This window comes from Orycteropus afer, unplaced genomic scaffold (genome assembly GCF_000298275.1).
Source record: "Orycteropus afer afer isolate SDZICR_OR568_19922 unplaced genomic scaffold, OryAfe1.0 scaffold00031, whole genome shotgun sequence".
NCBI classification, from domain to species: domain Eukaryota; kingdom Metazoa; phylum Chordata; class Mammalia; order Tubulidentata; family Orycteropodidae; genus Orycteropus; species Orycteropus afer.
Genome location: NW_006921618.1, coordinates 11,499,835 through 11,527,826, shown reverse-complemented (window position 1 = coordinate 11,527,826; position 27,992 = coordinate 11,499,835). Strand labels below are relative to the sequence as shown.

Genomic DNA, 27,992 nt, shown 5'->3' with positions numbered 1-27,992 from the left:
GCCCCGGCCCGCCGCTGCCGCTTCTGCTTTCCGGCTTCTCGCAGCCGCGGCGGCCGAGGAGGCGCCCGAGCCGCCACCGCCCGCCCGGCGCCCTGACGGTCGCTGTTATGCGTATTCCTGTAGACCCGAGCACCAGCCGCCGCTTCACACCTCCCTCCACGGCCTTTCCTTGCGGCGGCGGCGGCGGCGGCAAGATGGGAGAGAACAGCGGCGCGCTGAGCGCGCAGGCGGCCGTGGGCCCCGGCGGGCGCGCCCGGCCCGAGGTGCGATCGGTAGTGGATGTGCTGGCGGACCACGCGGGCGAGCTTGTGCGCACCGACAGCCCCAACTTCCTCTGCTCCGTGCTGCCCTCGCACTGGCGCTGCAACAAGACGCTGCCCGTCGCCTTCAAGGTGAGTGCGGGGCCCGGGGCGGGAGGACACCGGCCCTGCGCTCCCGGCCTCCCGGCTCCAGGAGCCAGGGCCCTGGGAGGGAAGAGGAGACGAGAAGACTTGCCCGCCACCGGGCGGGGAGACCCAAGCACCCCACAGCCCGGACGCAAGGCTCTTTTCGACCTCGCTACGCGCTCTCCCCGCGATTTCGGAGTTCCATGTTGGATGCGCCTCGAGCAGATGATTGTTAAGGGACAAGCTCTTCTCCACCTAGTCTTCGGGGAGCTTTGCGGAGAGATATTGATGCGAAGAAGGGCGGATGGGGCTTCGCCTTCCCTAGCCCAGACCTCTCGGACGCAGCCCTGCGGGCAACCGGGAAGCGGATCCCCGGGACCAGGGCGTGAAGACCCGAGATGAGGTGCAAAGGGTGGATTAGGGCCGACCCTCAGCTGCAGGCAGCACTTCTCCTGCACGGATCAGAAACACTGATCACGGAAGAAGGCGACAGCAGCATCCCACATTACAGTGACTGAACCAATTCACTGTTACACAGGACGACCCTAGGCCGGAAACCCGGATCACTGCATCCTAATCGGCTGCGCCCGCCGGGATCCGCATCCAGAATGCCAGGCTTAGATGGGGCACTCCCACACCATAGAAGCCCTTAGGCCTTCGGAGGATCCTTTTCTCTATGCCAGGGAGTAGGCGACCGTTTCATTTTCATTTTTTTAAGGGGGCAGCGAGATGAAACGAAAACGTCTTGGTTTTCCCCTAAACCTCTCACAGCTGCCGTGAGAAAGGGCAGGGCAGGAAGGGCCGGTGGCTGGGGTGGCAGAGCCCGAGGTGGCTGGAAACAGCAACCGCTGGCAGCTGAGGCCCTCTTCACTCCCATTAAGAGGACTCCAAATTGGAAAAAGGGATGAGTGGCTCTTTGAGGTCTCCCGGGTGACATCTTAAAATACCAGTGGGGGAAATCTCCCGAAGGGGGGGAGGCGTGTGACTTTAATCGTCAGATTGGAGGTTTTACTGTCACTTAGAGCTTAAAAGGGATCTTTGAAATTAAAAGAAGACAGGATGTTGACAGGAAATCTGGCCTTTTTAATCAGACCCCAAACATTTTCTCCTTGAAATTTTTACCATCTGGATCCCTAGTCCCTGCACGCGGCAGCCACGTTTAAATGACTGTGACTCCGGCTACAGAGTCTGAGTCCTTTTCAAAAGGCAGCTGCCTCTCCGTGCTGGGGGTTGGTGGGTGTCTGGAGGCCGTCCTCACCTCTACCCAGCGCTTTCCAGCAGGTGCACCCTCCTGCTATCAAAAGCCACCAACACCAACATCACCCCCTTCACCCGTAAGGAGATTTTCTGGACCACTCCTCATAGAGCACCAGCTTGTTTTAACATTTTCCCTGCAAAACGGATTCAGGCTCCAAAGAGGCCAAATACACCTCAAATGGCTCTTGCATTCATGAGGTGCAGGGAGCAGTTCTGTTATTATTGTTGTTGACGTTATTTTTACTTAGAGAGACTTAATTGCTAAGAGTGTGCTGATACCACTTTTGCTCAAGCCGAAGGGAAGAAGGCGACAGCAGCATCCCACATTACAGTGACTGAACCAATTCACTGCATCTGCTCAGGCTTTGTAATTGGAGAGATGCTTTCTTGGGATATGGCTTAACTAGGTCATCCAGGATTTTGGTATGGAAAGTAAAGATTTCGTCTTCTTATTTTTATTATCGTTGGGGGAAAGTCTTTGTTGTTTTTAAGCCATTTCCCCACTGGCATTTAAGAAATTCAAGAAATCCGCATTGCGCCTGGGACCTAGGGGAGCTGCCTGGCCCAGCCCCTCCCCTACGGTCCTTTTCCTAGCCTCCCTCAGCCTTTCTAAGCTGCCCTTCTTCCCTGTGCCCTCAGGTGGTGGCGCTGGGGGACGTGCCAGATGGGACGGTGGTGACCGTGATGGCAGGCAATGATGAGAACTACTCGGCGGAACTGCGCAACGCCTCGGCCGTCATGAAGAACCAGGTGGCCAGGTTCAACGACCTTCGTTTTGTGGGCCGCAGCGGGCGAGGTGAGCTGGAGAGAGACTGCATCAGCCCCAGTGTAGAGGTGGTAAGGATGGAGGGAGGGAAGCTGAGAGAGACGCCTTGGGGTCCCAAAGGGAGCTCCAGGAACAGGTCTCCTGGCCCAGCTCAGTCTAAAACAGTGGTCTGGAACCCCTATGGTGTTACCGAGCCTCTGAGGATGTGAGGAAAGGTACAGCCTCTTGCCAAAAAGAGACACATTTTTCACCCACTTTCTAGGCTTTGCTAACTTCTGCAGCCTTCCCCATTCCATGCTTCCTGGCTAAGTGCCCAAGGTTGCACAAAAGATGTTGGGAGAAGATTCTGGATGAACAAGCTCAAAAAGGGGGCATGTAGATTTTTCAACAAGCAGGTTTAGAGGACAAGTCCTTGGCCTTTGTGGCCCAAATGTCCCAGCCACACAAGAGTATCTAAAGTATGACAGGTATAGCACGTGCCCTGGGCACCACGTGAAGGGGGGCGCCACTGAGCAGTTTCTATTAACCATCATAGTTTCCATCGCCAGCTACAAGAGATCATTCAGCAAGTTGAAACCAATACTTTCGTATTGGAGAGCCTGCGCGGATCAAGGAAGACTGTGTGATCTTGCTCTGCTGAGTGTAGAAAGAAACTGAAAAACAAATGTTTTTAAATGACTGTGAGCACGTCATAGACCAATTTTCATCAGTGAAAGCAAGGAAGGTACAGTTGTGATTTTTATGTGGTGCCGTAAAGTATTAAGTAGAAGATTAACGAGCTTGAGGCTTGTATTTTTGAGCTGATATTCTGGTACAGTTATTTGAAAGATGGGTGTCAGATGTTTGTCGGCGATGCAATTTCAGTGCTTGCCATAAGCCCTGTTTTCCATAGATACGCCTCTGCCCACTGGGTCAGAAATCTCTCCCACATTTCAGGGCCACCTCTCCCCAGCTGCAGTCCCCCAAAGCCATGGTTTCCCCAGCTCTTGGAGCACTGACATAGTTAAGAATAGAAAGGCGTGCACTGCAGGATGCTGCGTGTTGAAAAGCACAGCTCAGTGGCTACCATCTCCTACCCCAGAGTCCAGGCTAGTGTGCCACCCTGCCTGTCTGATCTTCCTCGGCATTCTGAGGGAAGGTAGGACAAGACACTACTGGAGCTGCTACCAGAGGCTGTTGTGTGGGAAGCTACTGAGACCTTAACTCCATCGCTTAACTTCTGGGTGGAGAGGTTCTAGAAACTCTCCCCCAGTGAAATGGAAAATGGAGGGTCCACTGGCCCTTTAAGACTAGCCAGCCTTAGATGTGGCTGAAGCCTGAGCGAGTGCTCTTCCCAAACATCAGGCCTGCTCCTCCAGCTTTGTCAAGTGAGTAAGCTGGGTTCCTCTGTGCTGGCTCCCAACCCAACACAGGCTGAAGGGCTGAAGCAGAATTGTACTTTTCATCACCAATAAGCAAGCCCTTCTCAAGGTTTGAGTTCCCTCCGAGCCGCCAGCCCCACTCAGAAATGGGCATCTGGGCACCATTTTTTCCTTTCTAACTGTTCAATGTATACATACAAATGTCAAACACATTTTGACTTTTCAGCATTAATTAAAACCAGGGCATTATTTGCATGTAATAACTGTTTACTTGTTACTTTTTATGAAACTGAAATAGTTTACATTCTTTCGAACATTTCCTGTTCCTGTTGGCTCTCTTCCCCACGCACAGATTTCTTTCAAACGGTGCCCTTAACTGGTTGCAGGTTGATGGATGGAAAATGTTTGCTTTTATGAATTAAGCTTTCATTGCTGCTCCTAATTAGTCTCGAAGCCCCTTTTGTCATCCCCAATCTTTCAGACCCTTTGCAACTTAATCCCACGCCCCAGCCCCGAGAGGAGAGTCACTTGCTGATGTGTGGCACGGAGGGCGCTGCTCGACTGCTGGGCGGGGGCTGGACAGAGTAGTCCCAGGTCTGCCGGCCCAAGTTAGGGAGTGGGGGAGGGAGGTACTATCGCTGCTGCTTCTGTGAGGCTAACCGAAGGGAAGATCAGTCCAGAGAGCCCTAGAGTGCATCGGAACTGTTCCTTCCTTCCCGTAGCCCCTCCACACTCCCACCCTGCTCCTCTCCTAGGAGGTGAGATGTAGAAAAAGAAGGGATTCACTGGTCACCCAGGGCGCTGAAGATGACCTCTTTGTGGCTTCATGCTGAGAGATCTGTGCCCATCTCAACCCCTGAGGCCTGCAAGGAGGGAGATGGTTTCGTTCTTGGAGCAGGCACCGCTTAGGGTAGGATCTGGGCTCTGGCTGATAGATGCAGGAGGTGGAGTTTATGCACTGCTCTCACAGCCATGCTGTCACCAGTCTCAGCAGGCCTGGGAGGTGGGAAAGAGGCATGAGTGTGAGTTCTGACTATCTGTGTAACTTTATACCAGGCCTTCAGCCCTCAGTCTCACATCCTTTAAGAGCCTGGCCCCACCTGGATTTGAGTCCCGATGCTGTCAGCTGGGTAATGTTGAGCAAATTGGTCAACCTCGCTATACCTCAGTCTCCTCTTCTGTAAAATGGGACTAATCTTGTCTTGGTACTTCCCTCATCGGGTTCAGTGAGGATGAAGGAAGTTGACAAGAGTGTATCAGTTGGCACCTAGTGATAGAGGGATACTTGTTAGAGATGTTGTCACTTCAGATGCCTGGGGCTGGAGGAGGTCTTTGAGGTCCCTTTGAGTGGTGACAATCACTGATTGTCTGATTACTGTGGTGCGGTTTGGGCGGGGGGTAGGGGAAACCCAGATGGTGGGAGAGGTGGAGGCTGCTGGCAGTGACAAGAGGGTGCAGGGTCCTGTGGCCCGCAGCAACTTGTCTGCTGTACCCATTTCACCGATTGGAAAATTCCCATCTGAGGGACTAATTCACTGGCTGACACAGATAATCTGGGCCACTTTGGGAGTGGAATTTGGGGTTTGGGACCCAGGTCCCTTCCCTGGCTCTCTGCATTTTGTCAGGCACTAAGAAGCCAGGTGGAAGCTTCGACTTGTTGCCTCGCTTCTTATTCTTTTATTCTGTCTTAATTCAGGAAGATAGTTTGTCATGAAAGATAAACACACAGCACCACCACAGGGCTCTTAAGATCAGGCTGAAGGTGTGAACTGAGCGGAAGAGAGGAAAACCAGGTGACCCGGCAGTGATTGGGTTGCTTGCTGCCCTCGCAGACCCAGCGCTCCTTCCTTACAATAAGTATTTTGTCACGCTCCCTTTAGTATCCTGCTGTGGAATTTGTAGGCATCGTATCCTACCTACTTACCTGCAGTTTCAAAATCTGTATAATTCCATGAGTATACTAGAGAAGAAAAGGAAAGTAGTCCATAATAAAATCTGTATTTGAATATGTAAATGTTGGGGCAAGACCACACTAGGGAGGTGGACAGATGCTCACACCCCCACACAGAAGCCCCCGGAGCCAAAGCTACTGGCAAGCAGGTGGACGGGACTCGGAAGCGGAAAACGCTCAGCCGTCAGTGATGTCATTTTCGAAATTGTGAACAACTGTTGGCAAAATTAAGAACAATTTTTTTAAAAGCAGTCTTCCCTCAATTTACACAGCACTTGCATTTCTCAAAAATTCAGTAGATACTAGAAGTGTGCAAAAACAAAATTACCTTATTTTTAGAAAACTGAGTTAGGCTCACAGTTCAGATTCGATAAGCAAGTTTTTCACCCACAGGAAGAATGAATTAGTCACGGCCCTGTGCAGCACTGGGTGTCGGCACCCTCCCTTCTCTGTTCCAATGTCCCACCTAGCTTTGTGATGACCACTCACCATCACAGATCTTCAAAGTGGCCTCTAGGAGGCGCTCACTCAGAACCACTGACCTAGCTGAGAAGGAACGCACAGTAGTTCCTGAATTGTCAGGAACTGGTTCAAGAGAAGCAGTAGTTATGTGAAGAGGGATTTGGGGATGACATGTGTGGGAGATCTGGGGTGAGCCAGGGTGACCACTGTTAGAGAATGAGATACATGAAGAAGCCATCTGATGTCAGAGGTTCCCCAGACATGTCCCGTTCAGGCTGTGGAGCTCGTGTGGCTTGTCACACGGGAACCCAGGCTGAGAGGGAGGAGGACTTGCCTGAGGCCAACACTGTACTTGTTGATTGGTCTGGGGCCATGGATCCTGAGGAAATGTCTGAGGCCACTTATTTTCCAGACTTGGGACTTCTCCCCCTCCATCCAGGACCAGGCCTTGGAGTGCCTTGACTTGTAATTCCTGGACTCATGTTCTTATCCCAAGTTTCCCCAGGCTTTCTGCACAAAGTTGCCTACCTCCTTTGTCTCCTCTGCCTTATACTCCAGAAGGTGAGCTTTGGATGGGTGGGTTTGGCATCAGGCAGAGAGAAAGCTGGGCAGAGCTAGGGAGGGCAGGGGCCACTCGGAGATAACTCTTCCCAGCCTTGGTTCATGGAATTTGACATCTCAGTGGACAGGGCCTCAGATGCCGCTCAGCTTCAGTCTCTTGGTTGTTGGCTGCTGTCCCTGGCACCTGCCCCTCCCTCCCACTCCAGCTCTGAGGCCTCAACTCTTCCCTTCCTCTCCCCTCCCTCCCTCTCTCCTCTTTTCAGTAGGGGTGGAAGTGAGGCCTGGAAACTGGGAGGAAGCTATTGGGAAGTGCTGTTGACCTCAGGGAGTGGCATACAGTTTGCTACCTGGTAGAGGTGGGAGCGTCTCCCTCCCCAGGAGCAGGACTTTAGTGTTTGTGTGGAGGGGTGGGCTTCAGCACATTCTAACCTTTTTGGACTCTACACATTAACTCACTGCTCCTCCGTGAACCTCACTTTTCACATCTGTAAAATGGGAACAATAATCTCTGCCTTTGATGCCATTAACAAACATTTATTGAGCACCTACTAAGTGCCAGGAGCTGTTCTAGGGGTTGGGGACCCAGCGTTGAACAAGACAAAAATTCTGACTGTTAGAGAGCTTACAGTCTAATGGAGTGAGATAGAAAATAAAATGAAGAAGTAAAGTTAATGGATTATTAGAAGTAATAAGCATTGTGGGGAAATTCAGACAGGTATAGGAAACAGAGTTGGAAGGAGGGTCTATGAGGCTGCAGATCTGCATTCTTGACCTTTTTTGCACAAGACCTCTGGCAGTCTGGTGAAGCCCATATACCTTTCCCAGAATAATGTTTTTAAATGCATAAAATGAAATACAAAGATTACAAAGGAAACCGATTCCATTAAAATATAGTCAGCAAACTATTATAAAGCAAAATTGTGATAAATGTGCTGCTTTATTGAGGCATTAAATAACAAGATCTAGCAATGGGCCCAGTGACGACCATGATTTTGAAGTGGTGACGAACATAAAAGATATTTAGAGAAATCTTCAACTACTGTCATATGATATATAAATATCTGTGACATCTGCTGGTGACAAGGTCACAGGTGCTGTTCATAATACCATTGTGGTTTGTTGTCGACATTCATACTTGAGAGAAATGCTGTTTCAGTTAGAGGTGAGGGGCAATCAAAATAATTTTTTCTTATCCCCATTCATGGTCCATTCAGGTCTGGGAGGGGCCCGTGGATGCCAAGTTAAAAACACCTGTTTTATATAAAGTGACCAGGGAAGTCCTCACTGAGCAGGCAACTGTTCGCTGAGATGAGAACCAGGGGCACTTAACCATCTGTGGCAGGGGCTGCACTGCTGCGGGGCTGGGGCCCAGTGTCCTCAGCCAGTCATCTGCTCTGTCTCGTGGCTTGTCTGTCTAAAACCCCCATCTGCATGGCTGACCTGCAGCACCACTTCCTGCAGTCCCCACTGTAGGAGGGGGGTTATAGGCCCAGGGACAGCAATAGTGCCCTGCTGGTTAGAGCCTGGGAGGAGGCGTTACAGGGCAATACCAGCTAAAGAGCCTGGGGACCTCAGAGTGAGGGAAGGCTTGGAGGTGGGAGGAGAGGAGAGTCTCAGGAGGTGACTGGCTGGGAGCTACCTACCTGGCATTTCCCTCCATCTTCTGAATTTTATGTTTCCACAAAACATAGAAGGTGCCCCTAAGGTGTGAGGGTGAGGGGCCATGTTTATTCTTCTGACTCAGGACTCCAGGGGTGATGCTTTGCATTTCTGACCCTGCCTCCAGCCCACTGGTTGGGGAAGATTCTTCCAGAGAGTCCTCAGTATTCCCAGTGGGAGTCACTCCTCACTTACTCCTTAGCTTTAAACTCCCCCTAGTGTCTCAAGCCCCTGGGTGCTTTGGCCCCAGCAACCCAGCTCAGTTACTTTTGTTCTGATCCTCTTGTTTCTAGGGCTGGAATTGTCATTTGATCACTCAACCAACAGATCACCAGATGTGCATGAAATATGGGTTTTCCCTGAGCTGTCATCTCCCCAGTTGCAAAGTAGGGATATTGAAAAGTGGTGGGAGGACAGCAGAGGGATTTCCTTGGGTAGACTCCCTCAGGCACCTACCCTGTGCCAGCCAAGGGGGATACAGGTGCACCAGGCTATTGGCCCTGCCCTCAGGGAGCTCCCCCACCTGTAACTCAGATCCAGAGAGGTGGGTTTGGAGGCAGAGAACTAGGAGATGAAGTCTGACTTAGGGCATCAGCAAACCCCCCGGGTCCCTACCATCTCCTCCTACATCCTGGAGGTTTTGGATGACAATTAAGAATTGGGCAAGAAAGCGTCACTTTCTCCATCGAAAGTCCTGGGGAAATTGGATTACCCTTTGAAGAAAAATCCTTACCTTTATCATGCCAACCAGTAAACCTCCAGACAAATCAAAGAATTCAATGCAAAAACTAGAGAGACTGCTGTTTGTTTGTTTAAGGTAAAACTATATCTGCTTTCTGACTGGGGAACCTTGCCCCCACATAAAAACAATAGAAGAAATCGTGAAAGACTGATGAGAGATAAAACTGAAAATGAACAAGAGTTCTGTGTCAGAAAATGAAAAGGAAAGACCAACGAACTGGGAAACTGAACGGCCATGAACACGACGTGGGAAGGAAGGGTTAGCAATTCCAGCATATAGCAATTTTTAAAAGGCACTAAAGCCTTTTTAACCAAAGAACACGGAGCAATAATGTGTGTTGAATTATGATGGATTAATAAACACACAAAAAGTTTCCATCTCATCAGTAACAGAAAGGCAGACGAAGTCAGAGAGTTTACAAGCTCATCCAAACTAATAGAGGGTCCTGGTGCTGACGGCCGTGTGACGCACAGTCACACCCTGATCCTGACATCCCTGGTGCCGCCTCTCTGGAGAGTTCCCTCTCTAGAGAGACCAAAAACTAAAAAAACTCACTGCCATCAAGTGGGTTCCGAGGCAGTAAATCTTAGCAGCTGGAGGGTTTGAACGGCCAACCTTCTGGTTAGCAGTTAAATGCCTTAGGCACCTCACCACTGAAGCTCCTTCCAGAGAGACCAGCACCCGTAATTGGGTCTGGCCCCTCAAATGCAGTGAAATCGCTCTTCACTTTTTGGAATCAATCCTAAAGAAGTAAGCAGAGATGCAGCAAAGATTTTTCATAAATAGAAGTTTATTGTCCTTTTATTTTAAATGGTAAGAAGTTATTATTTTAAAGGTTTTTGTTTTTTGGGTTTTGGTGGGGTTTTGTTTTGTTTTGCTCTCAGGAATTTTGAATGGAGACTCTGGAGCCAAATGCATATCTAAAAATAGAACAGAGTTCTGGAAATAGCCTTTGTGTCTACAAATTAAATGTCTACAGCTCCCAAATCATTCCCTGTCCAGCCACAGCTGCACACAACAATGAGAAATTAGCAACAATGTAAATACCCAAGTAAGGAAACGGGTAAATAAAAGATGAGGCTTCCATGAGTTGAAATAATTTACAGCCATTAAAAATGAAGTTTATGAAGAATTTTTAATGACACGGAAGAGTGCTTGGGATGTGATATTAAATGAAAAAAGCAGGGCACAAAAACAGATTTTTAACACCATTTCAACTGTGCCATATACACACCCATACAAAAAGGATTGGAGCAGAAAACACTCAAATATTAACAGTGTTTATCTCTGGTTCGTGGACTTCGGGATAACCCTTCTTTGTTATATTCTCTGGGTTTTCGACATCTTCTACGAAAATCATTAATAGTATACTTTCAGGGGAAAAAAAGTTGCACCCATCCTTGCTTCTCACCCCAAAATCATGAGGGATAGGAGGTATAGCACAAAGGAAGATCCAGAAGTAGGGAGGAAGTGAGCCAGGGTGGTCAGAGCATGGGGTGGGACAAAGGTGATAAAGTTGATGTTAAGACCTCCAGAGGCCTTGAATGCCAACCCCAGCAGTTTGACCTTCACCCGGAGTCCTACCTTCTGTCCGGGGTCAAAGGAGAGAAACCTGCCCCTTGTTGAAGGTGAGGGGCTTTAGGTGTGGGGGACTCAAGTATAGCAAGAACTGTGAGGCTGGCGCAGGACCAGGTAATGTTTCGTTCTGTTGTACATAGGCTCTCTATGAGTGGGAGCTGACTTGATGGCACCAAACAACAGCAACAACGGGTGGGGTGTACGGTGAGAGACTAAGGTGCTGTGATTAGCTCCAAGTGCCAACCTCGTGCCTTTATTCCACTCCCACCCAGGCAAGAGCTTCACATTGACCATCACCGTGTTCACCAACCCTACCCAAGTGGCCACCTACCACCGAGCCATCAAGGTGACTGTGGATGGACCCCGGGAGCCCAGACGTAAGTGCCAGAGCCACTGAGCCCCCTGGGATGGGGAGAAGGGCCCAGTGGAGGAAGAGAAACAGCAAAGGGCAAGCAGATGGCATTGGGTTCCTGGAGCATTCATTATTCATCGGGGGTGGGGGTGGTTTGCAGCCCTCAGCTTTGCTTCCCACACACAGTGTGCCTACCAACAATGCCTTAAACCCTCTGGGCTTAGCCCAGACTTCAGAAGGCCAGAGAAGAGACCGGGAGGATGGGTGGTGGTGGGAACAGTGACAGGACTGGCTTGTTGACTACCTATTCTGGTGAGATCTGCCCCTTGTCGGCTGCAGGAGTGTGAATTTGCAGCAGACAAGGAAAGAAAAAGGATGGGGAGGTCTTCAGACCTTTGTTCTGGTGTGACTGTGATGGCTGGGAGTGAGGGGCTGACCTTAGGGGTAGGTACGCTCTACTCCACTCCAGCTTCCTCCACTGGTGGCTGAGGAAGGGAGGGAAAGAGGGAGACAGGGAGGAAGCAAGGGAAAGGCTGGAGCTGGTCTACCTGTGTGGCTGAGCCCTCCCTGGAATCTCTTCCTTTGAATCTTGGTGTGTGATTTGCTCAAGGTCAAGCAGGTTTTGAGATGTATTGGGATTTGAGCCCAGGCACTCTGACCCCAGGACCAAGACAAGTGTGCTCAGGAATGCAAATGTGATTCAACAAAAATGTATTGAGCATCTACTATGGGCGGGAGTCCTGATTCATGTGTTTTAGCGTTAAGGGGAGTTTGTGTTAAATTTCTTTGCCTACTGAAGAACTTGGAGTTTGCAGATTAAGATCTAGAAATCTGTAGGGGCAGGTGCCACAGAGTAGACTATAGGTCTTTGATGAATAATGAGTGAATGAATGAATGAAGAATGAATGAATGAAAGAAACAAAGAACCAGCCAGCCAACTCTAGCCTGGCTGCTCCTGAGCTCTGACTTGGAACACCTGGCTGGACTTTCTCCCCTTGTGACCTGACCTGTCCGTCTCTTTCTTTGTAATTGAGGCCCTTTGTGGTTTAGAAAACACCTTCACATTTATTATCACCTCGCGGGATCCTCATGACAACAAAGCCAGGGTTTCTGGTGAGAATGCAGGGCTCCTGGTCCTGGACCTCACACTGAGCAAAGCAGTGGGAGGAGCCCCACCCTTAGTCTTCCCAGAGACCCTGAAGGGGGCCCAGGACTCTCAGAAGGGGAGGGTGGCTGTGCACGGACCCTGTCTGGCTCTGAGCTAGCCCCTTTCCTCTTGGGATTCAGGCAGATCTGGCTCCCCATGTGCCCACTTTCTGGCCCATTCCAGAGTCTGGCCACTTGGGAAAGGCTTGGAGCTGAGCCCAGCGACCTTGGAAAAGCTCCACTCCAGGCCTCTCAGGGTCACCCCTGTGCCTCCCCTGAGCACTTGTACATGGTCGTCAGGCCTGTGTCATCAGCTCTGGCACCTGCTCTGGCCAGAATTCCTGCTGGGTCTTCCATGCCTCTGGCCTTGGTCTTCATGATCCTGGGCAAGTCATGTCTCCTTTGTGACCTCAGTTTTGTCATCTGTGAACTGGATCAGTGACCAGACCCACCCTAAGAGACCCACTTGAAGCAGTGACGGCTGAGAAACGTTTGTGACCCATTACTCCAGTACAGTGTGGAGAGCAGATCCTGAGCCAGGGACCTGGGGAATGTTATCTCCACGCCTCAGTTCCCTTGTTTAAACTGAGGGGTTTGTACAAGCACGTACCCCATGGTGCCATTGTGAGGAGAAAACATGTCAACCTGTGTAAAGCACTTACAGGAGGTTGGCAGGTGCTCATTTGGGTAGCTGTAGCTATTACTTGCTGTGTGACCTTGGGCAAGCCACTGGCCCTATGGAGTGAGGATAGTACCACTACTCTTCAGGCCTGGAGATCAGTGACCAAGTATGTGCAGCATCTGGCTGTAGCAGAGGAAGGGTTCATATGTCATTCTACCCAACTCTTCCCTGTACTACCACTACCACCATTAGTCGATGGGGAGCCTCTCTTGGTCAGCAGTAGCATGGCTGCCAACAGCCCTAAGCCATATTAATAGAGGTGTAGAGTCTTCACTGAAAGAGGTGATGATCTGGCTTTAAGTCTCCAGCGGCGAAATCAGAATGGACAGGAGCCAAACTGGAGCCAGTGTGAGGGTTTAGGAGCCACACCAAAAAGCAGCAAGCCCCCTATGCTTAGAGGCATGTGACAGGAGGTCTTGGAGCTTGATGGGAAGGTCACTGTGGGGCAAGGCAATGCTTGGCAGCCCTCAGAGCCCTCCGTGTTCAGCCCAGAGCAGCCCATCCTCCCCCACTAGGGCCTCTGGGTGAGGGTGGAGGCTCGCCCCTGCCCTTGATAGCCCCCAGTTGAATCCCCTGCTTGCTCTTTTCTCCTGGAGCCCCCTGGGATTGAGACAGCCCCTTCTTGGAATCAGCTGGTAAGAGAAGAGTGGCACAGGATGATGCCACTGAGGCCTGGGGGAAACAAGGCAGCAGCAGGAGAGGGACAGGGCTGGGAGATGGGCCGGGTAAAGGGCCAGGCTTGCTGCACGGCCTGAGGCAGATGGCCATGTCCCTCTTCAGGCCTTGACATGGACTGGGGCAGTGGTTTTAAAGTGACTTGTTCGTGCCAGCAAAATCTTAGGCAGAAGCTCACTTAGAGAACAGCTCAGAGCAGAGCTGGGGTGGGGGTGCTTCTGCAGGTCTGAGGCAGAGTCTGAGCCCTAAGGTGGCGTCTCACTAACACCTGAGGTTCCAGCCCCACCCTGGCCTTCAGTCTGTGGCTGTGAACAAGTCCTTTCCTCTTTCCAGGACTCAGTTTCCCCATCTGTAAAAGGAAAGAGGCCAGCTCAGCAGCTGCTGGTCTGTAAGCAACCTCTGTGTCCCTGTGCCGAGTCTCCATTAATCGATTCTTAACAACCCCAGAAGACAGAGGCCATGCAGGCAAAGCCGCTTACCTGAGGGTGGGCTTCAGAGGACCCTGGGGGCTCCAGCCTGGAGCTCAGGGAAGTGAGGGCCACGTGCAAGGGCCTTCTGAGCCTCAATGGGTTCATCTGTAAAATGGGGGTGATAGTATCTGCTTGGAAGGATTTATGTGCATGTTTAATGAGTCTACAGCTGCCTGGCCTATAGAAAGTGCCCAGCAACTCTCATGGACTATGGATAGCCTCATGAGCTCTAGCATTTCCTTCCCAGGCTTTTCTCCTGCTTTTCCACCCCAGCCCCAAGTGAGGGCCGAGCCTTCTGTGGGGCAGGGTTGGGGTGAGGGCTGGTCCTAGGAGCCAAGGAGTGGGAGTCACAGATCCTGGAGGCCCGGCTGTGGGCTCTGTGGCCAGGTCGTTCCCCTCTGGTGCCCTGCACAGCATGCCCGACCTGCAGCCAGGTGGCTGTATGAGTTTGAAGGCTGGCTTGGTGGCTTCCTGCCTCTGTGGCCTCGGTTTCTGAGGTTCTCAGTGTTGGCGGCCCTCGGAGTCACTGGGGGTCAGGTAAAAAGCTGCTTGCTAAGCTGGCCCAAGGATTCGAGCGGGAGGCAGTGTGGTGCTTGGTGATTCTGGGATGGGGGTCTGTGGATCACAGCCTGGCAACCACTAAACCAGCAGGTACTGGCACCTGGAAGGGTAGGACACAGGTTATTAATCCTGCCTGAGCAGGGTGGCTCCAGCACCTTCTTTTTGGTTCACCAAATCCTTTAAGAACCTGAAAGCTGTGTACCTTTTCCTCTCAGAAGTGTACATGGAATGATCTCAACAAATATTTTCCTGGGCATCTGCCACTTGTCAGGCACTGTTCTAGAAGCTGGGGCACCACAAGGAACCCAACGGGCAGGTTTCCGCCCTCTTGGGGCTCACTCTCTAGGGTGGGGAGAGAGGTAAATGAGTTTTGTCCTTCCCATGGCTCTGCTGACCTGTGTCCCATTCCCCCTCTGCCTGCTCTCTTCCCATCCTCCTCTCTCTCCCACTTGGCCTCCCTGGCCTCCTGGCTGGCCATCAGGCTTGCCAGGTGGGACCCTGCTCAGGGCCTTTGTACTTGCTGTTTCCTCTGCCTGGAACCCTCTTCCCACAAACACCCCAGAGGCGTGGCTTCCTTCTGAGGTCTATACTCAAACTTCTCAGCGAGGCCTCTCCTGACCACACTGTTTAAGCTGCACCCACCCACCCGTGCCTGCCGCTCCCCATCCTTCCTGGCTTTCATTGTATCCAGAGTATCTATCGTCTTCTAATAAGCTGTGTGGTTCACTGATTACTCCACTGTCATCTAGGCTCCATAAGGTGGGGGGCTGGTTTTTTTTTAGTTTCCAAGCACTGTTACACACCCCTGGGACAGAGACGTGAGCACTTCGTAGGTGCTCAATAAGTGTGTGTTAAATGGATGAAATACATATATATATATAGTTTATTTTTAGGTAGTGAGAAGTCTTATGAAGAACATCAAAATGGAGAGGGGTGTAGGCTGCTGTTTTGACCAGGGAGTGAGGGCAGACCTTCCAAAGAGTGACAGTGGAGCAGAGACTGAAGGAAGTGAGCAAACAGTGTGGTTGGTGGGAGCTTCAGGACTTGGTGCTGGGAGGAAAAGTGACCCTAAGCCTGCAGCTGGGCATTTGAGGATCCCAAAGGTGCCACAGTTTCTCCCTCAGCTTCAGGTGTGGGGAGGCAGAGGGGTCCCTGGGCTGAAGAAGGGCAACTGCTCCTGCTCCCTAGCTCCCAGGACTCCCACAGCCCCCAGGAGCATCTCTGGTCTGGGAACAGGCTGAGGAAGCCAGGGGAGTCAGCCCAGCAGGCAGGAAGGGGTTAACCTCAGACCTCCCTGGCTCCCCTAATCAACCCCAGGCTGCTGGAAGCCCCATTTGCGGCCCTGGGAGGGAGCTACCCGCCTCCCTGCCCCTGGCCCCCCGCCAGCCAGTTTCCCTGCCCAGCCACCGACCCAGGCTTTCATCCGCTCACAGGGGGCCGATTCAGGCAGACCACCCCAGGCCGCGCTGCTTTATAAGTCCTCCTCCAGCACCCGTCTGCGATTCCGCGGTGGTTGTTAAAAGTCGGGTGTAAATCTCCTGACAGGCCGCAGAGCAGGCCTCAGGCCTGGGCTCCCCACCCCGCGGGCTGGGCAGACAGTAGCTGCTGTGTCTGGCTACGCCAGGGCCAGGCTGAGCAGCCGAGGGAGGCAGCCAAGTGGCTTCAGATGGGTGAAGGGCCTGGTCATTGGGGCCCACATTGTTCCTAGCAGGCAATGCTGTTCCTGTGGCCCTGCCTGACTCTGCTTAGCCCTGCATCCTCAACCCCATACTGCCCCCTGATGAGCGTGCACGCACCACACACATACACACACACACACACAGACTGAGGCAGGGCACCGAGCTGGCCTCTTGCCACCAAGACCTCATGGCCAGGTGACCCAACTTTCTTCTCCTTCCCGAGAACTTAGGAGCCAAGCTCCGTGAAATGGGTTAACCATTGAATCTTGGGTGCCATTCATAGACCATGTGACCTTGGTCACATCTTCCCTTTCCCATCTGTAAAACAGGCGTGATGGTAGCACAGAGGGTTGTAAATCGTGGAGACAATATTTACAGCCCACCTGACACAGTGCCTGGCACATTGTAGGTACCTGCTAAGGGATTGCATTTATCACCAGGGCTTATATTGATGCAGTACAGAGGCAGGGGGTTGGCCTTGATGGCCCCTCAGTTCTTCCCAAAACACCAGGTACCTGGCAGAAGTTGGGACCCAGTCTGGCCTGGCTGGTGGTGATGAAGGATGCCCTGCGGATGGAAGGAAGGGATACCCCAGTCAGAGATCCAGCCCTTGTCCTCTAGCACCCCACTGGGTGACTTTGGGTGAGTCCCCTAGCCTGTTTGGGCCCCAGTGTTTCTTCCTCCACTTTGAACTTTATCCCCTTCCTGTGAGGCTGGTCACCCCCAAGGGATAGATGTGGAAGGGAGGAGCTGTCCAGTGAGTAGATGGCCCAGCCAGCATTGAAATCCACTTCCTGTCTTGAGGCCCAGGGCTAAACCAGATGTTCAGTTCTCACAGCTGGTCCTCACTCTTGAGTTAAAGAATGGGATCCCCACTTTACAAAGGAGACAGTTGAGGCCCAGTGTGTGGGAGGGAACAACTTACCCAAGATAACTCAGCATGCAAATAAGGGAGAGTTGCTGGGGGCCACTGGGACTAGGAGGAGGCAGGCTGGGATCTGCCCTCCCACACATGATGATGGTTACAGGGACTTGTCAAGGAGGTGATGTTGGGGGCCTGTCTGTGGTTTGAGTGCAGCTTCTGGAGCAAGGCCCATGGACCAAGCTGGGGCCTTCCTCAGGGGCTCCCCATCCCTCTGTCCAAATATTCTTCTCTCAGACACTTTGCTGTCTGTTCTACAACTTATCCTCACCCTCAGAGGTTGGGCGGTATGGCAGCCACTTTACAGACAGGGGAACAGGCCCAGAGGGGAGAAGGGTGTGGTGGGTTAGCATGGGGCTTAAGTTGAGAGCTAGACTGTCAGTGCCCTTCCCACCCTCCTGGCCCTGCAGAAACAGCTCTGGGTCCTAACACCACATTGGCTGAAGCCTCTGATTTTTAAAACCCAGACTCCTTTCCTAGGGGATGGGCTTCGAGGAGAGAAGGTGGCCAGGTGCCATCTGTGTGACCCTGAGCACGTCATTGGCCCTCTCTCAGCCTCAGTTTGCTCACCTGTGAAATAGGGACAGTGATACACCTCCCTCTTGGGCTGTTGCAGGGTGACACAAGCTGTGCATGGCAAGCACTGAGATGCTGGGTGGAGGAAGAGCTCAGACACCAGGCAGACACGGTCTGGATTATTACCACACCCGCCAGTACTGCCTGCAGACGTGCCTGGGGGTTCAGGGTGGGAGAAGGGGGCTTTCTGGAGGAGAGGTATTGAGCTGAGCCCCAAAATTACAGGAAACTATTCTGACTGGGGTTGTGCCTGAGCTAAGGCTGCAAAGTATATATGTGCAGGGGACATGGAGCAACTAGGGAAGAGAGCAGCTTGCCCTCTTTGCTGTTTGGGGCCCCAGTGTGACCAGTAGCTGATCCCTGCAATTTTAAGCCAGAAAGTTTCAGACCTACAGGAGCCTCAGTGAGCAGACTGTGCAGAGGGGAAACTGAGGCACAGGGCACAGGAGGGCCAGACCCAAGGTGACCAAGTGTACTAGGACCAGAGCTCCCCACCCAGCTTCCACTATGGGTAGCTGAGTGAAAGAGGCCTTTTCTGTGGGGCCCATCTTCTTGTTCCGTTCTGCTCCCAGTGTAAAGGCCCAGCCCTGTGGCCCTGAGACTTACTGGTGCCCCGGCCACGTGGAGCCACCTTGGCTTCTCTTTGCCCCTCCCCCACAGTGTCTCCAGCATCCCACAGCAAGAAGGAAGCAATTCTTGAAGGGTTTTTAAAACTCCCCTCCTCCAGGAAGTCTGCCCAGGAAGACAGAACAGCACAAGGGCAGACGCATGCGCTCCGGGGTCGGATTACCTGAGTCATACATACTCTGGGCCTGCTGCTTAGCTTAGCTCTCGTCTTGCAGCCTTATCTGCCCCATCTGTACAATGGGAACGAACATAGTGTCAGTGAAAGAGCACTGGACTTAGAGTCAGTGGGTCTGGGTGTGAATGCTGGTACTGTGCCCTGCCTCTGTGATCCAGGCACGGACTTACCACACTGGCCTCAGAGTCCTCATCTCTGATATGGGGATGTTCATCCTGCCTCCCATGGACAGGAGCAGGGGTGGAATTGACAGTCATAGTCAAGGTAACCCATGGTGGTAGACCTTGTTTAGCCAGCATGACAACCTATGAGGTGGCATGTTAGGGACACAGCAGCTTGGCATGGGAGAAAGTGTATGTGACTTGAGTGAGACCACCAGGCTGTGCGAGTGCCAGGACCAGGCTGTCTGTACAGCCCCCACATCTTCCACCAGGCCCCAGGAGTAACTCAGAAATGGGACTTTCTTTGCCAGTGATGATAATAACAAAGCCTGAGGTTTTGTGGCAGCTTTGCTGTAGCCTCATTGGCTCACTTCAAGCTTGTGGTTGATTAAGACCCCCCAGATCTTTCACACCCAAGCTGCTGCCGAGTCATTTGGAGGTCTCCATGTCCACTTGGCAGTTTCCTGCCTGTGGAGATTGTTCTGAATTCATTCATTCCGAGCTTGTCCACATGTCCCTGCGTTTTCGGTACAAAAAGGCAGCAGCTTAGCCTCTGAGGCGTGTCAGTTCCAAGGACTGAGCCCAGCGGCAATCCTCTAGAGAATAGCCTCTGCTGGGGACCCATGAACCACTCCTCAGAGGCTAAAGTGGTACAACCAACCAGAAAACAAAATCTCTCACTCAGAGGTGCTCTCTTATAGTGGCTGTGGTGTTTTAAAGTATCTCAGTATTTGAATTAGTTGCCAGCATATAAGATAGAGGAGATGGCACGTAAAAGCAGGTCTGTGGCCACTCTGGGAAGTACGACACTCTGGCAGCACTGGGCCCACATCTCCCAGGGCACTGGTCAGTGACACTGGGAGGCGCCCACCCCTTCTACAAGGGACACTCTCTCCACTTTGGCATAGTCCCCACCCAACCCACTCATCCCATTTACAGACTTGCCTGACTCCTATAGGCATCCAGCCTAAGTCATTCCCAGCCCATGTTTTCCCCTTTGTTGTCAAGGGTCTTGCCTGGGAGGCAGCCATAGAGGCCAAGTGGGTCTGTTCCCACAACCCAGCATCCCATGGGTTCCTGTCCTGGGGCTTCATCAGAGGAGAATGTAGGAATTCCTGGTTCTCGGTGACTTGTTGAGCCCACTACGACTCCAGGACTCCCCACTCTGTCACTCTGAGGGCTCTTAGATGCCCAGCTGAGGTGGAAGTACATACAGGGCTTAGAGGTCTGCGGATACCAGAATTGTTGCATCCTACTTAAAATATCAGAAAGCTGGCCCATTCTGAGACCATTCTCATTCCCAAATGGTGGTTAGCAGCCATTTCGTACTTTTCTGGTCCCCCATGACATCCTTTGTCCAGGTAAGGAAGGATGATGAGGAGTTGCACTTTGGCTTACTCCTCTCTCCTTCCATCTTTATCATTCTAGAAAAGTCTGTCTGTCGCTCAGACCCAAGGGCCTGGGCAAACCTTGTCTTCCCCGTACCCCTTCCCCACCCTTCTTTTCTGCAGGGCCCAGGTCCAGGAATTCCTGCCCATTTCCTGGCTGTGTGGCCTTGGGCAAGTCTCCTCACCTCTCTGAGAACCCAGTTCTCCACCTCCCTGACTGCCTGGCTGTCTCCCTGGGGGCTGGTGAGGCTGCTGGGTCAGCACTGTGGTGGTGCTGGATGCCCAGGCATTAATGAGGTTGACCAGTAGAGCCCAGGAATGTGCTGCCCTCCAAGTGAACAGACATTTTACAGATAAGCAAACTGAAGTGACAGAAACATACAGGTTGAGACTATTCAAGAAAGTCAATGCATGTATAAAACCACAGAGAGGCTGGAAAGAAAGGTCTTCAAACCAGTCACAGTGGGAACTTCTGGGCAGGGGCTGCTATTAGCCTTATCCACAGTGGTTTTATTTTTGTAACCCTGTGTGTGTTGCTTGTGAAACACAGAATGAGTCATTGGAAAAGTGATGGGTAGGTGTGTAAGGAATCCTGCGAGGCTGATGTCACCCAAGAAATGCTCTCTTAGCCTAGGCTGGCTACACAAGGTCATGTGCCTGGCCACCTTGACCCTCAGGCTCCTTTGGGTCCTGGGACACAAGGCTGGGGTCCTTCCTGCATGGGCCGTAGTGAGGGGGAGGGCAGTGGAAGGTGCTGGCAGTTTCTCCAGGTATGATACCCCAAGCCAGGTGCACTGGTCCTCCATCCCCAGCTTCTAGTCAGAGATGGGGAAGTCCAGCCCCTCATTCCAAGGCCCCCTGCCTCTTCCTAGCATCGTATCTGAGACCCAAGGAGAGGAGATATGGTGCAGGCCTCAGGGCTGGGGGCCCGCCCCTGGCTGCCACCCATTGTTCTCAAAGGCATCCTGGGTGGCCTGGGATGCTAGAAGGTGGTGGGTGGCAGCACTCCTGGCTTCTCTCTGCCTTCCCCCAGCCTGTCTGAGCCACTCTTCCATGCCTGTTGCCTCAGTTTCCCCTTCTGCCAAACAGTGTGCTGTAGAGGTCTGGGTCACAGGCTCTGATTTGAACCTCAAATTCAAATCCTGACTCTAGTCCCTACTGGCTTTGTGGCCTGGATCCCCCTCTCTGAGGCTCAGCTCTGGAATGTGGAAAACTATCTTCCCTCATGCACAGTGATGAAGATGGGGTGGTCAGCTCATGGCAGCCCCCAGATGGGGGGCGATGGCCATTCCATTCAAGGAGTGACCTAGGGGTTCTCCCTACAGAGACCTAAGGTTAAACCTCAGATAGAGCTTCCCACTCCTATCTCCCGAGGCCTTGAGACACTAGCAAGCCAAAAGAATCCTGATGGGCCCCCTGGCTCCTCCTTGCCTGCAGGGCACCGGCAGAAGCTGGAGGACCAGACCAAGGTATTCCCTGACCGCTTCGGGGACCTGGAGCGACTGCGCATGCGGGTGACTCCAAGCACTCCGAGCCCCCGAGGCTCACTCAGCACTACCAGCCACTTCAGCAGCCAGACCCAGACGCCCATGCAAGGTACAGCTGGGAGACTGCAGCGGAGTGGGGTGGCCTGGATGGGTTCTATCTGCCCCAGACAGAAAGCCCTGTTCGTGCCTGGCCCAGGGCTAGGCCCTTCATTTATTCATTCAACAAACGCTTTCCAACACCCGCCCTGTGCCAGGATGACGCCTGTCCCGGGGGTCAGCATGAATGGGACACGCCAGTCCTTGCCCTCCTGCAGCTCCCTGTCTTCTGGGGCAAATGAACATTAGTCTCATAGTGACCCCATTGCTATTGAATCAGGAGTTCCTGGAACCGGTGACAGATACGATGACCCTCCTCTCTAAGCCTCAGCTTTCTCATCTCAGAGTGGGGGAGGGTGCTCCTGCCCAGGGCTGGGGTGACACTCAGATGAAAGGCTGTGCTCAGATGAGCTCTGTAAACTGTGAAGTGCTTTCCTAGCCCCGGAGAAGCACAGAGAGTTGCCTGGGAAATTCCCCTCACCCGGCCCAGAGACACCCCCCCAGATAGGAGAGACGGGTGGCCTCCTCTGGGCTGAGGTGGGAGTGAGGACCAAGATGGGGTCTCTGTCCCCACTGCCTGGGTGGACTTAGCAGCAGAATCAAAGCGAGATCCCAGGTGTGTCTCCCAGAGTGGCACATAGTAGGTGCTCAGTGAATGGTGGAGGATGGCTCTGTCCTCCAGGTTCTCTCAGCTAGTGGATGGAGGTGCAGAGGGGCAATGTGGGAGGGTAGGGCAGAGGACACTCACTCAGCAGCAGGGGGTGGGGCGGTACCAGCAGGCTACTGCCATACATCACAGATATCTGCTCTTTCTGGTTAGAACCCATTAGGGAGATGAGTGAATTAAAGCTCGAGAAGTTAAGGACCACCTTTGGGTCATACGGCCCATCAGTGACCAGGACCGAAGTCTCTACCACGTTGACCCCCAGGGGACAGGGAAGGGGGTGAGAAGGGCACAGAGCAGGAAGAGCCTGGGATAGGAGACACAGTAGAGACCATCACCAACTCAACTCCCTTCTTCTCCCCAACTCTTGCCATGAGTGTTAGGCATGATGCAGTGGCTAGAAGTGGATGGTGGCACAGTTCTTCAGTGAAGCCATGGAAGAGAGAGCCATATTGTACTGCCCTGGTCTCCTTGAAGCTGGGCCGTGGCCCTGGCCTTGCCCCTGCCCAGGGTCCAGCTCAGGAAGAGGCCTAGACCCAGCCTCTCTGAACACAAGCCAGCAAGGCTGAGATGCTCAGTGGAGGACAGGGGTGGGGACTTACCCTAGAGGCAGTGGGGGGGTATATTGCACTCCACGGCCCATCCCCAAGGACTGGCATTTGTCAATGTCCAGTAGCCAGACTCCAGGCCTTTCTCTGACACTGACAGAGTCAGGGCCCAACTGGATATTGAGGTCCACTCAGGGAGCCCCAGAATCCAGCAGGTGGGTGTGAACAGTGACTTCCCGTCATCTACCAGCCCCTTGTTGTGGGAGGGAAGCTCTGTCTTTGCCCTTCCACAGCTGGGTAGACATGGCCTAGGAATCTGGCCTACCACCCCTCTGCACCCCAAAGGCCCCAGCCCGAATGAGCAGCAGGCAGGGCCCCTGCCTCCACTATGGCTGGGAGGAGAGGCGATTGGGCCGTAGGGGGCAGTGACTGGCCCAGATCTTCCCCCACAGCTAAGGGAGGGCCCCTAGCCCCTCCCTCACCTACCCACAACACTGGAGTTTGGACAACCTCTGACCCAGCCAGCCCCCTAGCCAGGCCTATCCCCTTCTAGGTGAGGGGAAAGGGCCTTGACAGCCAGGCCCAGGGGAGGAGAGTAAACCTCGAAGTCAGGTGGGCCTGGCTAGGAATTCTGGCTCTGCACTTTGTGGACATTTGATCTTACGGCAGTCCCTTCACCTCTCTGAGCCTTGGTTTTCTTGTCTATGAAGTGGGAAGAGAGTGGGAGCTACCACGTGGGGTGTATTGGCAGGGCTAGGCTTGTGAAGTTAGTCTCCCTGGCCACCCCGTCGTGGTGGGACATTGCCTCTACTTTCAGGCTTCGTCTTACGGATCACCTCAGCAAATCCCACCACCACTCCCTTTGGGGCCTGTTAATACCTTTGACCTCCTGGCTTTGGCCACTGGAGGCCCCAGCCCCTCCATCCCTCAGCCTCCAGCCCCCAGGCTGCAGCCGCCCACAATGGGGGCTTCTCACAGCTCAAAGGGCTTATTCAGCCACCATGCAGCAGCTGGGGCAATTTGGAGAAGAAAATAAACATTTCCTTCCAGTGTTGGGATTGGCTATTCGACAGTGGCCCAGCCAGCTTGGGTTTCCTAGGGCTCCTGGGCAGGGAGGGAAGAGCAGAAGCCTGGGGGAAGCTGCTGGAGGGTCTGAGGGTTTGCCAAGGGCAGGTACTTCTCCAACACCCTCCAGAAGGAGGCAAGCGGGGGGGATAGTGGCAGGTCTGAGCAGGCCCAGCCCTGAGCCCTGCAGCCCATGTGAGTTCAGGGCCACGCACTGGGCCCAGGCCACACTACACAGGGCCTTGTTTCCTGGGCCACAGGCCCCCAGTTGCATCCTAGGGTCCCTTTTTGGGTTTCCTTTGTCTGGGAATGGGGCTCCTACCTGGTGGTAGCACTCATAGCTATGCTTAGAGTACAGGCTCTTCTCCCCCCTCCCCCAGGGTTCCTGGATGAGGGTGGAGAGCCAGGCATCTCTGACCCCCTAGGTCTCATGGCAGCAATGAGCAGCCAGGGGACCCATTAGGGAGGGCACCAGATGATTCGGAAGGCCCCAGCCACCCAGACTTTGTCTCTACATCCCCCCACCTTGAGCTCAGGAAGACCAAATTGATCCAGCTAAGTTGAGAGGATCCCAAAGCCCAGAGGAGTTACAAGTGTCACACAGGGTCACACAGCACCTCAGAGAGCTGGAGAAGCAAGAGGCCTGAGGGTGCCCATAGCCTTAGTCACAGCAGGCAATGCCTAGTGGGGGCTGGGCCAGGGGCAGAATTTGTTCCTCTCCTGGCCCTTACTCATTGGTGGATAGGACAGAGGGGGTTGGGGCTGGACAGACTTCTCCTGGAGCCACTTCTGGGGGCTCAGCCATCTCCCCTGCTGCTGCCTGGAGTTACCCCCTTGGCCAGGAAACAAGGGAGGCCAGAGCTCATCTTGGCAGGGCCTCAGTCTCCCTGGGTGTCCAGAGCAAGAGACAGTGCAGCCACAGCAACAGCAGCCCTACACCCTGCACAGGGCCCAGTTCCTTTCTAAGCAATTTACATGTATTCACTAACTTAATCCCTCAGAGCTGTTGCTATCCTTGCTTTTTATATGGGGAAGCTGATGCCCAGAGAGGTTTAGTGGCTTGCCCCAAAACACACAGCTAGTGAGTGGCAGAACCAGGATTTGAACCCAGAATGTTCGAATCCACCCAATGGCTTGGAGGGAGAAAGACCTGGTAATCTGCTTCCGTAAGTTTCAAAAGCCTAAGAAATCTTATCAGGCAGTTCCACTCTGTCCTATAGTGTTGCTGAGTTGAAATCGACTTGATGGCACACAACAACAGTCTGGCTCCAGAAGCCACACAGTTAACTGTAATTCTGTGCTGCCTCAAAGATGAGACAACTACCTAGCAGGTATGTGTCAGGGAACCCAAGGATTTTGCTCCAGGTCCAGTGTGCTGTGTGACCCTGGGCAAGGGCCTCACCCTCTGTGGGCCCCAGTTTTCTCATCTTTACACCAAGGGGGTTAGTCTCCGTCCTGAAGGCCCTTTGAATGCTGACGTTTTGGAGATCTGTAATTACTAAAATAGGGAGCAGAAATTGGGACACTATTGATCCTGAAGCCAAACTCTCAGGGTAGCTGGGACAGGACATTGTCTTTCTGTAACCAAAGCATCAAGCCCCTCTGCCTGCTATCTCCATTTGCTGCTAGGGGTGGCATCTGGTCATCATCTGGCCTCTGGTCAGCTCCGGCCCAGGGTGGGGTAAGGAGTGTGTTCACGTACAACAGCAGAGAGCCCACCCAATCCTTCTATACAACAAAGACAGTCAATGTCCACCCTACCCCCTGCCTCAGTTTCCTCATCGGCAAAAGCAGAGTCCAACTCCCAATCTCATGAGGCCTTGGAAGACCCTCTTCACACCCATGGTCTTAACAGTTCATAACAGTGAGTGGGGAGATGAGGTAACTGCCCGGCTATGCCTGTTGGGAAGTCTGGGCTAACCCTGCTCCCAGCTCCTCAACCCCTAACAGCACAGTCGGGGTCGCTTCTGCACCCTTAGGCAGGCTGCGGAGGAAGATGTAAAGCGGAGAGAAGAAAGCACTCCTCCTGCACAGCCCTGCCCGAGGGGGGCCGCCATGGCAGTCTCTGCCCCAGGACCCCTGCTCCTCAGGGCAGTCTGTAGTAAGGGTCCTTGCAGGCTCCAGCCCCCTGCACAGCCTAGGATAGTAAATGGAGAGCCCAATCTGGAACCGGGATCACCAAAACAGGCTTTTTGAACCAGAACCCCTCAGGCAACAAATGACCCCCTCTTTTCTGCCTACAGGCACTCCAGACCTGAACCCTTTCTCTGACCCCCGCCAGTTTGACCGCTCCTTCTCAGCCCTGCCGCTTGCGGAGAGCCGCTTCCCAGACCCAAGGATGCACTACCCGGGGGCCATGTCTGCCGCCTTTCCCTACAGCGCCACACCCTCGGGCACCAACATCAGCAGCCTGGGAGTAGCAGGCATGCCGGCCACCAGCCGCTTCCACCACACCTACCTCCCACCGCCCTACCCTGGTGCCACGCAGAACCAGAGCGGGCCATTCCAGGCCAACCCGTCTCCCTACCACCTCTACTATGGCGCGTCCTCAGGCTCCTACCAGTTCTCCATGGTGGCCAGCAGCGGCGGGGGCGACCGCTCACCCACCCGCATGCTTGCCTCCTGCACCAGCAGTGCAACCTCTGTTGCCGCTGGCAACCTCATGAACCCCAGCCTAGGAGGCCAGAGTGACGGCGTGGAGGCCGATGGCAGCCACAGCAACTCGCCCACGGCCCTGAGCACACCAGGCCGCATGGACGAGGCTGTGTGGCGGCCCTACTGACTGCTCGGGTCAGCTTGGACTTCTCCCGCCAGAGGCAGGAGACCCGAGAACCTTTCCAACAAGTGACTTGCCTGTCCGAGGCCCTGGGCAGGAATAGGATTTAGCCTTCAGACTGGTGGTGGTCCTGGGGCCTATGGGTCCTAGGGGCCAGAGCTGGCACATGGCTCTGAGAGTGCCTAGTCCAGCCACATCTTTGTGCAGAGAGGATGAGGACCTCCCCCAGGACACTGCTCCAGCCCAGCTCCTAGTCATCTCACCCCACATTGCTGTGGGAAAAGTACCCTTCCCCTGCCATTTTCCCCAGAATGGCCTTACTGTCCCCACTGAGCCTAGGGCTGTCATGGGACCCAGGTCTCCCGGGACAGGAACCATCTCTGTTCCAAGGACAGGCAGCATTGGCCCCAGGTCTGGGCCTCTTGTCCACAGGCCTCCTCACCCCTCCGTTGTCCTCAGACCCTGCCCTTTGTAGACCCAGGCCTGTCCCTGTATTTACACAAATGGTGTCAGAACTGGAAAGCCCCGACCCCTCAGAGGGGTTCCCCTTGTTGTGCAGATGGGGCAGGGACCCATCTGGAGGACCCAGGAAATTGCTGGCAGAGATGGGATTAGAGCTCACCCAAGCCATTCCCCTAGCCCTGCTTCCTCATAATTCCTAGCAGCTAAAAAGCCCCCCTGCCCCCATTTCAGCTGCCTGTGGGTCTCAGGCCCCAATGTTGATCTGCCTGTGGCAGCAGCTCCCTAAAACCAGGGGAAGCACCTGCAGACTGGGCCCTTCCATGCACTTTACCAGCCCAAGGCTTCTGTTACTTGGTTGGGGACTGGGGTCCCCCTTCCTCCTAGGCTGGTCGCAGAATTTCCATTTCTGGAGCAAGCACAGTGGTGGAAAGCTTGTTCACAATGGGTGAGGGGCACACTGGGTCAGCATCCCTGTGCCACCCATGTCCAGCTAAGCTGTGTTCCACCCCCAGGCCCCAGCCTGCCTGAGAAGGCCCAACCAAATCTCCCAACCCCTGACACACACCTCTCCATCTTTAACCAACTGTGCTCCAAAAGCAGACAGCCTTAAACCAAAACCGGTTTCTAAAACTGATTTCAGAAAAAGAAGCTGCAGTCAAAACATTTTCAAACATGAGGTTTTGTACCAGTGAGCGATACCTACCCACCACCCGGCTCTGATGTCTTCTGAGAGGGTTGAGGCTGTTAGAGTCCTCAA

At 53.4% G+C, this 27,992-nt stretch overlaps 1 protein-coding gene across 1 annotated transcript; it reads left to right on the top strand.

Annotated features, from left to right (window-relative positions):
- The first annotated feature begins 107 nt into the window (after nucleotides 1–107).
- Nucleotides 108–26,779, top strand: RUNX3 (RUNX family transcription factor 3). The gene is made up of 5 exons (XM_007935736.2): nucleotides 108–392; nucleotides 2,283–2,439; nucleotides 10,996–11,100; nucleotides 21,575–21,733; nucleotides 26,241–26,779. The coding sequence occupies exons 1-5, from the start codon at nucleotides 108–110 to the stop codon at nucleotides 26,777–26,779; spliced, it is 1,245 nt and encodes a 414-aa protein (XP_007933927.2).
- Nucleotides 26,780–27,992: the final 1,213 nt, after the last annotated feature.

Bases quoted from the DNA above. Each gene is read 5' to 3' on its own strand.
- RUNX3 (XM_007935736.2), top strand. From the start codon at position 108: ATGCGTATTCCTGTAGACCCGAGCACCAGCCGCCGCTTCACACCTCCC. The intron at 2,440-10,995 runs GTGAGCTGGAGA...ACTCCCACCCAG, and splicing joins TGTGGGCCGCAGCGGGCGAG to GCAAGAGCTTCACATTGACC. The intron at 11,101-21,574 runs GTAAGTGCCAGA...CCTTGCCTGCAG, and splicing joins TGGACCCCGGGAGCCCAGAC to GGCACCGGCAGAAGCTGGAG.